The sequence below is a fragment of the Morchella importuna genome, assembly GCF_003444635.1.
Source record: "Morchella importuna strain M04M26 chromosome Unknown Morimp01GS010, whole genome shotgun sequence".
Taxonomy (NCBI): Eukaryota; Fungi; Ascomycota; class Pezizomycetes; order Pezizales; family Morchellaceae; genus Morchella; species Morchella importuna.
The window spans coordinates 856,904-867,916 of record NW_025763407.1 but is presented as its reverse complement, the minus strand read 5'-3'; the positions used below and the strand labels follow the sequence as shown (position 1 = coordinate 867,916).

General features: G+C 45.1%; 3 protein-coding genes across 3 annotated transcripts; 1 reads left to right on the top strand and 2 right to left on the bottom strand.

Moving 5' to 3' along the window:
* Positions 1 to 2,507, top strand: LAJ45_04331 (uncharacterized protein; the record flags this gene model as incomplete). The annotated part of the gene is made up of 10 exons (XM_046113911.1): positions 1 to 81; positions 151 to 232; positions 291 to 356; positions 417 to 439; positions 503 to 1,195; positions 1,261 to 1,736; positions 1,792 to 1,981; positions 2,049 to 2,134; positions 2,439 to 2,444; positions 2,501 to 2,507. 10 exons carry the CDS (start codon positions 1 to 3, stop codon positions 2,505 to 2,507), a joined length of 1,710 nt encoding a protein of 569 aa, XP_045973013.1.
* Positions 2,508 to 4,911: 2,404 nt separating this feature from the next.
* LAJ45_04330 (uncharacterized protein) lies at positions 4,912 to 6,445 on the bottom strand (the record flags this gene model as incomplete). The annotated part of the gene is made up of 2 exons (XM_046113910.1): positions 4,912 to 6,223; positions 6,291 to 6,445. The coding sequence occupies 2 exons, from the start codon at positions 6,443 to 6,445 to the stop codon at positions 4,912 to 4,914; spliced, it is 1,467 nt and encodes a 488-aa protein (XP_045973012.1).
* Positions 6,446 to 7,564: 1,119 nt separating this feature from the next.
* Positions 7,565 to 8,126, bottom strand: LAJ45_04329 (uncharacterized protein; the record flags this gene model as incomplete). Its single annotated transcript, XM_046113909.1, has 4 exons — positions 7,565 to 7,789; positions 7,848 to 7,868; positions 7,920 to 7,940; positions 8,034 to 8,126. 4 exons carry the CDS (start codon positions 8,124 to 8,126, stop codon positions 7,565 to 7,567), a joined length of 360 nt encoding a protein of 119 aa, XP_045973011.1.
* Between the last annotated feature and the right edge of the window lie 2,887 nt (positions 8,127 to 11,013).

The following is an 11,013-nucleotide window of genomic DNA, read 5'->3' as shown; positions in this document are numbered from 1 at the left end:
ATGTCTGAACAAATCAGTATCGGACTCTACCTCTTCAAGAGGCTTCACGAACTAGGTGTTCGCGGTGTCCACGGTGTTCCCGTAGGCTATTCTCTGATCATTAATGTAGAATTTCTCTTCGCAATTGGAATTCTAATTGGGAATGTCTAGGGTGATTTCAATCTTGCTGCGTTGGATCTTCTCCCAGATGCCGGCCTGTACTGGGTTGGAAACTGTAACGAACTCAATGCCGGTAAGCTTTCGTTCATACTCAACCGATAAACAATTGTTGGTACTCACACTTTCTCTAGCATACGCCGCCGATGGTTACGCTAGAATTAAGGGTATCTCTGCTTTGGTCACTACATTCGGTGTTGGTACGTAGTTGAAACTCCCACTAATAACCGAAAAGAGGATTGTGCTAATTTCTGCAATAGGCGAATTGTCTGCCCTTGCGGGTGTAAGCATATAGCTCAATTTATAATTAGCACAGCCACCTTAGTCTAACATATTCGATTTATAGGTTGCCGGAGCTTATAGTGAACACGTCCCCATCGTGCATCTCGTCGGTGTCCCCCACACTGCTTCCCAGAAGAGAGGTCTTCTTCTTCACCACACCCTCGGGAATGGAGATTTCCGTGTATTTGAAAAGATGTCCGAGAACATCTCAGTAACACAGACACTGCTCGATGACCACTCCAAGGCCGCCGATGAAATCGACCGTGTATTGAGTGCCTGCTGGGTGAAAGCCCGCCCCGTCTACATTGGTCTCCCCACAAATATGGTCTTCAAGACCGTCGATGCGTCACGCCTTGAGACCCCACTGGACCTTTCAATTCCACCGAACAACGAAGAGACAGAAGATGCGGTAGTTTCCGAGATTTGCGAGCTCATTTACAAGTCAAAGAACACAATCATCTTGGCCGATGCTTGTGCCATCCGTCATCGTGTTCTTGACGAGCTCCATGAGCTTATTGAGAGAACGGAATTGCCGGCCTTCGTGTCACCCATGGGTAAGGGTGCAATCAACGAAGAGAGCAGCTCTTTCGGTGGTGTTTATGTTGGCGATGCTAGTAGGGACGACGTGAGACAGCGGGTGGATGATGCAGAGCTCATCCTTTACGTTGGTGGCTTACAGAGTGATTTCAATTCCGGAGGATTCACTTACCATGTTGCGAAGAAGAACACAGTCGAGTTCCACAGTGATCACATGAAGGTATGTTTTTGCTATTTTTTTCTTTTCATTGAAACTAGGAAATCTGACCGAGTGATATCTGGTAGATCCGCTACTCCGAGTTCCCAGGAATCCAAATGAAATCGGTCTTCCGAAAACTCCTTGACATACTCGACTACTCCAAGATCCAGAAACACCCCACTGCCGAGATTTCAAACACAATCCCCAGAAGAGAGCGCGAGTCAATTTCCAGCGAGATTAACCACGCCTACTTCTGGCCCAGAGTTGGACAGTGGTTGAACCCTGGGGATGTTGTGATTACTGAAACCGGTACCTCCAACTTTGGTATTCTTGAGACTAGGTTTCCAAAGGATGTCACGGCAATTTCACAGGTTCTTTGGGGATCAATTGGATTCTCTGTTGGTGCCCTACAAGGAGCGGCGTTGGCATGCAAGGAGATGTCCCCGGAAAGGAGAGTGATCTTATTTGTAGGAGATGGATCTCTACAATTGACGGTGCAAGAGATCAGTACAATGATCAGGCACGGACTCAAGCCCATCATTTTTGTCCTGAATAACAAAGGGTAAGAGGGATCCTCCTCAACCTAACAGGGACAAAAAAGCTAACCAAAGCAATAGATATACCATTGAACGTATTATTCACGGAATGAAGGCAATCTACAATGATATCCAGCCATGGAACCATCAAGAGATTCTGCACTTGTTCAGTGCCGACCCTGAACATTCAGATTCATACCAAGTCAAGACCAAGACCGAACTTGAGAACCTATTCAGGAACGAGAAGTTCTGTAGTGCGCCGCATATCCAGGTAAATTAACTCTCTGAATACTTTATGTCATTTGTATAGATAGATTTCACTAACAACCTTACCTTAGCTCGTCGAGGTTTTCATGCCCTGGCAAGATGCACCAAGAGCGCTGCTTAAGATTGGTCAAGCCACAGCAGCACTGAACGCTAAGGCGTAAATGCATATAATACAAAGGAGAACCGAATTTGCCCTATTCTCAAACCCAATTTTACCATTTCATTTGTGAATTTTTCATTTGTTATTTCCTTATTTCTTTCTTCTTTGTCCTCACCTCTCATCACTCACGTTTCTGGTATGACGATTGTTTTTTTTTTACGCTTTTGCACTATAAATCACTGACACATGTGTTATTTCTCTACTTTCAGTATGTAATAGAGATTTCAGTATGGCTTATCCCAATACACTTCGACGCTTTTGAATGCCTTTGTCCCTTGAAATTTGCTTACGCGTATAATAGTGCCATGTGAGACAGACACTTTCGTAGCCGCCACAGGATGATATTGACAACCGTTGCTATAGTTTCTAATGAACTGAACCCTTCGCCATATCACAATCCAAATCAAGGTATCTTTAATATGATCATCCTGTCATTAATTTTCTCCCTTTCGGGCCGTCAAGCTCGATTAACACCTTTTGCCGACCTTGTGTAACTTCCTACTATTCTCTAGTTTGCAATGATCAAACGACCTACAATCTTCCCCACTCCTCCCCCGGCCCCATACATAACAAATAATTACCCCGAGACTACCGGGACCAGAAAAGACCCCCCCCTTCCCCGGCTATTCCTTCCATCCCGAAGCTTTAAGACCTCGACCGTTATTTCAGTGATACCATCCAGGGCCTATGGATACAATATAACCGAGGTTCTTCTTCTTCTTTTTCTTCTTCTTTGCTTACACCTATAGTGCCGACCGACCCCGTAATGTAACCACTATCTCGGGACTATTGCTGGCTTTGCATACATAATATAATGATGGGGGCCGCCTGGCCATGGGGTGCTTTACGTGCAGAACCGCTGTTGTCGCGATTATTAGAGTAGAGGTGCAAAATTGAACCTAGTCCCTTTTTTTTTCTTTCCAGGGAGGTAGGAAAGTACTCGTTTACCACGGAAAGAACCAGAAAATGCAAGTGACGGAAACAGGGATAGTTTGTATGAGAGATCACCGCCACTCCATACAAATAATCCTTGCCCTGAGCAACTGCATTTTCTGGTTCTTTTCGTGGTAAACAAGTACAGCTATCGGTAGAATTATTGCGGAGGTGTGGCGTTGAAAAATTGCCCTGCTCTCGGCGTGATCGTCGGCCCCTGTCTCCGCAATAATTCTACCGATAACTATACATACCTATGGACAGAAAGCTACATAGATAGGATTTCAGATCCGGGGGTGATGGAATTACTGTATCTAGAGTACATACATACTTGTAGTACATACATCAATAAGTCTACTCAAAGCAGAGCACCTATCCACAGGTAGAGTACATGTACTCGTCTATTCATAGCGTTTGTGAACACCACCGCTATTGCATGCCATACAAAAAGGTTGTCTTGGCTATTTTTTGTGTGTATGTAATGCTGGTTGTGTTCACAAACGCTGTGAAAACAAAACACGAGTATCTACCTATATGTAAAGTATGTATCAATATCCCGAACATGCGACAGTTCATTTCTACCTGTTTGCAAAAAAGATCTTTGCAAGACACGGAACCACCGGAGTGAATTACCGACCCAGTCATTTAATTAGGCCCTCTCTCTGTCTCTGTCTCTATCTTGATCTGTTTCCCGAGCATTAATCCGTCCGCCTTCTTTCTGGCACCCCACGGTGATCAATCAACCGTGATATCATCACCTCTTGGCCCTCCTCCCCAAATACCGGATATGTTCTTGGCGCGTGCACTGTCTCTGTATTTGCTCCGAGAGTGAGTTGCATCTGTCCATCTGAATAGACGCCTTCCCGGGCCATTCGAACACCCCCCTCACTCGAACAGTTGATGCTTATTGGTGGAGAAGCCCAATTCAAGAGGTGCAGAGACCGGTTACAGCGCAGATATTTTCTTTTTTAAGTTAACTGTTCGAGTGGGGTGTTCGAGTGGCCCGGGAAGGCGTCTACTCGTAGCTTTATAGCGTTTCCGAACACGACCAATATTGCATGACACACGAAAAAGCGCCAAATCCACCTTTTTGTATGTCATGCAATATTGGTCGTGTTCGGAAACGCTATAAAGCTACGAGTACAGAGAGTGTATGACGGCGATAACCCGCGCGGGGGGGGGGGTAGCTGGTGATTATTATTGTTTTTTTCAGGAGGAGGAGGAGGAGTGAAGTCGTGAGTACGTATATCTACTCTACATACTCTAGTCATTCTCATCCTTGCATTTGCACCTAGAGTACTGGCAATACACGTACGGTAGAGCACCGTCTCGAGGGCCCAATAAAAACACGCCTCGTCTATCGAGCCAATCTTTAAAAACCACGATGTCCAATTCCCTATGTAGATATTTACACCGTTTATCATACCCTGTAGTCCCGCACAATCCCAGCCAATCATGTGTCGAATGTATGTTGCTTTGAGCGTGTATTTTATAAGTTGCTAGTATAATATCATCCGTAGTACCCCCAACCCATGTGCCCCAACCTAGATTTAATGAACACAGCAAAAGACAAACTCCCAGCCCAATCCGATAGAGATACAGAAACCTAAGAGACATAAGAAAAAGAGAAAGACCCTCAAGTATTGCGCATATAAAACCCATATAAACATCATGCAGCATATCAGGGGAAGAAAAAAAGAGTGCAACAAAACAACCGAAAACCAACCCTAAAGTATAATAGAACATAGGTTTAAATAGCCCAAAGAAAGCGATATTGTCTCGGGGAAAAAATCCCCCAGATACTGAAAGAAAAAAAAAGACCGCGACAAATTCGATGATGCTCAAACTGAGTTGGAACCTCCTGCTCCTTCATCATCCGCGAATGAACCATCGTCATCATCGTCATCATCATCTTGTTCTTGTTCCTCATGCAAATCCCCTCCATCCCAATTGTTATCCTGGACAGACGTCGAGCCGCCAGTGTAATGAATCCCATCTGCTGCACCCGGGCCCGGGGCGTCATCTCCAGAGTCATCTTCATCCTCGGAATCTTCTCCATCCTCTTCATTATCTGTCTCTGCATTACTTCCCAACAATTGAGCCACAAAATGCCCACAACAACCAACTTCATCCAAGGATGTGACAATTTCTCTGGACAATAAGCGTTCCTCTGCAGCAGGAGTCCAAACATCCATCAATTCATCCACATCCAACCTAGCCACCTTTGAAGGGATATCTAGACTCGGGCCCCGTCCAGGCAAACTGCGGGGGACTGGTTTGCTAGCGCCAGTTGCTGAGCTGCTCTCGGTATGGTCATTAATGGGTGTACTATGTTGCATTTTATCCGAATCCAGCTTCTTGAGGTATTTCTCAAGAGCCTTACGTCTATTACTGTAACCCTTAATCCTATAGAGTTCCCACACCTCACGGATACCGCCAAGAACAAGAACTTTAGCAAAAGCCTCGTTAGTGGGTCGTTGAGAACTCCAACGACTAATTGTACGAAGACCAAAGGGCATCCTAGATGGGCTGAGTCGACGAATAAGCATATGTAGGAGTAGATGATACATCTGATGAACTTGAAGGAGACGATCATCAGGGTAGATTTTTAAGATTTCCGACTGAAGGGCCATATTCTTCTCATGCGAGAGAGGGCTGAGAATTGTTGACGGCCTTTCAGCGGCATTCAAATCACCCTCCAATAGATGCTCCAGTTTGCGCTCCCTATAAGTTTCCAAAAAATGAAAAAGCGCAAATATCAGAGGCGAAGTGCCAATCCGTAATTGACTAATGACATAATCGTTGGCTTCTTTCGTCATAGCCCTTTGATGTCTGCCTCCCATCATCTCCTTAACAATCTGATTTGCTAGCACCAGCGCCAACTGAGTCGATACCCTCTGTTTATATGCCAAGTCGGTAAGATAGCTTAGAGTAGGCGTATTATTTACCGGAGGAGGATAGAGTTCGATTATATGTTTAGGCACCCACATGTTGATGTGATGCCTAACAATGTGGCTTTCGTGCTGGATGGTAAGGTTTCTGAATTTTTTTGATGTTTGGCGAAGGTGGAGTAAATCGAAGAAAAACAGCATGTTCACTATGCTCAACTGCAGTTCAACGGGAAGCGAGAAAAATCTATTCCCCAATGTAGGACTATATCAGGAAATATGTCAGCAGATTGAATGTGATAAGGAGTAACGATATTGACGTAAAAGCTAACCCTTTGACTGCCTCATCCTGAACCCCAGCTACTTTCTCCTGTTTAGAATGCACGAAGCATAAGGTTCGGCGAGCACGTCCGTTAAATAAAGTTTCGAATACCTTCCTCTGAGGAGAGTCTTGTCGATTTGACGGCTTTGATTTTCCCATCGCCATTGTTTTTTTCTGTTGACGTGACTCTATTATATGTTGAAATTTTGATCTGATAGCCTTTTTGGCTCTGTCGATATTCGACTCAGTCGAAATGGTTGTCATGTTTTTTCTTTTTCTTTTCTTGATGGTCGAAGTGGTGGTGTAGGGATGATAATAGCGGGTTTTAAGTGAGGGCTGACGGAACCATGAACTCTTTTGTAGGTACTGGGCGTCCAAAGAAAGCAAAATGCTTGCTGGCCCTGTTCTATAAATGAACCAATCCTACGACCGTTGGGCGAGGTGACCGACGTGGGATAAAGTCCGGACGTGGGGAGCGAAATGAAAGATCCGGACACGAGCCTTAAGGGAAAGAACTAAAAGGACCGTGAGGCGGCTTGGTGTTGGAATTAAACGAGGATTGGAATCCAAGACAGCTCGCAGATCTCCATACACGATCTACGGGTGACAAGTTTTTGGCGAATTGGATCTCCGAGGTGCGGGGGGTATGGTTAGGCAAGCGGGGGTCAACAAGGTGGGATATTTCGATAGGGCAGTACTCGGATAGGTGCAAAATCGATGACCTTGTTGGTGATTCTGATGATGGGACTGGTTGACTGCGAGAAGTTGCGTGCAAGCTAGGGCTTTTGAGAGAGGTGCGGGAGAAAGGACCTTTAAGAACCAGGGGGAGGTTCAGGGGAGCCACGCGAGCTATGTAGAAATTGTTTTGTGGGCACAATCGATACGGGGCCCTTGCTTTTCTCCAGAGCTCTTATTCTATGCCTCTACATACTTACCTACTGAGTATTTCTTCTCTTCACCAATCAGTCCATTCAATTGTTGAATGTCAGTAGGATTGCAGCTTCTTATTCATCTCGCCCCTCGTTCCTCCACCACATGTATATTAATATCTTTATTATAAAACGACTCCTATGTAGAGTGAAAACATGGCTACATAACTTATCACTCAGTGCCTCTTTGTCTACAAATCTTACGTCCGCAGCGGGGTTGTCAATACTAGTACAACGTCTTAATCCCACTCTACATGCACCCTCGCGTGCTCCTACGTTTGTCGAAACTGATCGACTCATCATCTCGCCGACAGGGCTGGCAGGGTTTCCCTGGGCCTGCAGAAGTGCCAATACCTTATGCACACTCGATCACGAGAGCAACCACCCAATCAAATCCGCGTTTTGAGTGCAACATCTTCTCGCTACTTTCCCCGAAGCCATCCTGGCAAATTGAAACGGAAGGAAAAGTAAGGGTTTCGGACCACTCCAAGACAACTCCTATGCAACCCAGAAATTTACAATATGGATTGTTAGTACCGTAAAAAATAGTTATCCGTTTGACACTAGAAGGTAAGGGAACCTGTCAAAAGTTCGTTACGTTACTAATGCTGGCACAATTATCTAGATAAAACACTTACAAGAGTGAGACCCTTCAAACTCTACCGGTATGAGTTACCGGAAGTCCTCTTTTTTCGGCAGGTTTGGCGAACCGGGAGCTTATAGCCGGGAGTCTTCAAGGCTGCGTGAGAATCCAGGATTGAGATGATGCCTCAGTTGTAAAAAGCAACTACACACCAAAAAAAAAAAGGAAAGAAAAAACTGACCTTCAAGCGAAATCTTGGCCTGATTTGCATAGTGCACCGATTACGGGAGTGGCGGTTTGAAAAGTGCGCCGACACGGCTTGACCAGATGTCATTGCGATACCTGCTTACCCCGGCAGCGCAGCGTGAACGGGGAACGATGGCTTGCAAGCTTGGTCCCCAAACTCCACAAAGTTCACATAAATCTACTCGTCTATTCATAGCGTTTGTGAACACCACCGCTATTGCATGCCATACAAAAAGGTTGTCTTGGCTATTTTTTGTGTGTATGTAATGCCGGTTGTGTTCACAAACGCTGTGAAAACACGAGTACTAGCCTTGATGAGCTCTGCTAACGCTCCTTCTCCAATCTCAGTGCTAAAAACCAGATTATATACTCCTTAAATAGAACATTAAATATTAAAACCCCACGGGCCCGACCCGACTGGAGGGAAACTCGCCTCGTGACTACGAGTCTTACATATCAGTAGACACAAGTAAAGGGCAAACTTGATTCGTTAGCAATTGAAAATGCGGGGCCGAGTGACAGGAGCCAACAGCTTTCTCACTGCTCGATGTTTCTGAATGGACAATTTCCGAATACAGGTTCAACCTTGTAGAGTTGGTAAATTTATATGAATATCAAGACATTACGGTGTCGAGTCAGACTATCCTATCTTTTTGTTTTCTTTTACATAAATTCAGAAAGCGTTGTGTGTAGAGTGTAGATAATCAAATGGTGCCAGGTATTGGTCGTGGGTGCCAGGCATGGCATGCCATGCCATGGCCGTTAGATATTCCTACAGGCAATGAACCCGGAGAAGCTAGTTATCGTTGATCAAACATCGGACTTTCAACAGCCTATGGTCCGAGTCTTGAGACAAATGGCTGTGCGAATAGCCACCGGATACCTAAATACGCAAAGGTCGTAGGATTGAAGATGCTTTTCCCCAAGGTCCAGCTCTAACCTGATAAGAATTACATGGTATGTACCTACTACCTATATCTCATGTTATAGAAACCGCATCGAATTGCCTTCGGCTGAAACCCTTTGGCCTTGGGACACAGATCATAGGACACCTATCGTGCGAGTCTTCATGTGGTTTCTGGGTGTTCGGGCCTCATATATGCAGTGACAAAGCCACTTCCTCATATGGAGGTTTTATAATATGCGTGGCATAGTCACTGAGCCACCAATTCGTCGAACGGAACCCGAAATCCCGTTGTGAGACCGCCGAATCCGGAAATTACCATGAGTAACTGGTGTTTAGGCATGCCCAATGTTCACATACATCAAAAGGCAATTGGAATTAAAATTCATGTATGAGCCAGAAGCTGATATACATATATACAATGGGCTCGTCCTGTTCAACTCAATTGACGACATACAGCAGTACTACTCTATGTATGTACATCGTACATATACTCTATGTACCTAGGTACATACATCTTACATACCTACAATACGAGTACCTACAGTGAGTACTGCGGATGCATCTCCCAAAGCCAGCGACTCGGTAACCAGCAGAGATTTTGAGTCTGTGTTATCACAATCTACACACTCTACTAAATCGCTTCTTACAAATAGGAAATGAAATCTGCAGGTTACACAAATGTCTCACGAAAAAGTTAGGGCCCGACCCCTTGTCTGTGTGTTCCAGTAGGAGCTTGTTAGAAGATCCATGGCCTTTCGGTTGACGACATATTTGCAATATGTGACTATGCGAAACAATAAAAATTTCCGATCTCTTTTGCGGACGCCACGGAAAAATTCGCCTCTCATTTTTCGCCTGGTTGATTCACTACGGTGGCCTCTCGATATACCTATTCAATAGACTGGCCAAACATCAGAATATCTTGATGTCTACCAAGACAATCCATCTAAGAGTGACCAGCAACATTCCAGGGCGCTCCTATGCGCGATCTTCATCGCTATGCAAGGAGCGGTTGGAAAATTTTAGGCTGTAACATAGGATGCAACATGTCAAGGAGATCAAGTTCGTATACCGGTATTTATTAGGTGACCATTCTTGTCACCGTTACTACATCCACCTATCTGGTGTTGGTGAGTGCATTTTCAATCGATCGCACCTGATGTTAAAAGCAGTCATATCGAAACGATTCGAAAGGCGTCTGATTTGTTTGGATAGCGTTGTGATGATCCTGCCGTGTTTGAAACATTTCGGTCCATATCAGAATTCACAGCTTCGCACATATCATAGGACTGCTTGCACCATTTGTTACAAAGCAGTCTCACTTGGGCTGTGCGTCTTCACATAAAGACCTTTAAGGGGCCCGCAGTTTCACTGTGAAGAACGAATCCCGGTCGTCTTTTTGGAGTTCTGGCATTTCGGATCGAACCCCGCTTGTGATAGCGCAACCTTTTCCTGGGTGGATCCCGGGGCGTATCACAGACTATCACTCGAAGCGAGGTTCGGTTTGCGGCGTTGATGACAAATTTTTCGAGCGGGATTTTGTGACGGAAATATCTCCCCCGCGCGCAGTGTCGAGGTCAACAAAGTTGTCGCAAGTGACACTGGAGAGCTAGCCACACTAGGTTTAGTAGGGAGGCCGAGCGATATCTGATGATGGTAGTACCGGTGGTGCCTAACAGTAATCGGGGTTCCTACTTATATCTCAACCACTCAACGGCGTGATGACTACAATCCGGAGTTCTCAGATTCCCCAATGAGGAAGAATACTACAAAAAATTACATATCATCGCTATCAGGGCCCATTTACCCCTCAAAGAATATTAGAATAGTATCAAAAAGAGGGGTGGGTTAGCCGAAGGCGGATGCAATATAATTGCAATATTGAATGCGGTACGACAGGAATGCGCCTTTCGTCGACTGCTCGATTGTGATCTCATGAACATGAATTAAACGCAGTCACCCGCTCGTTTTTTTTTTTTTTTTGTTTACTTGGTGCACTCCAGTAGTCGGTCTTTAAACTAGTTTTATTAGACGATGATATCTGCGCGCAGGACGGAACTTACCAAGC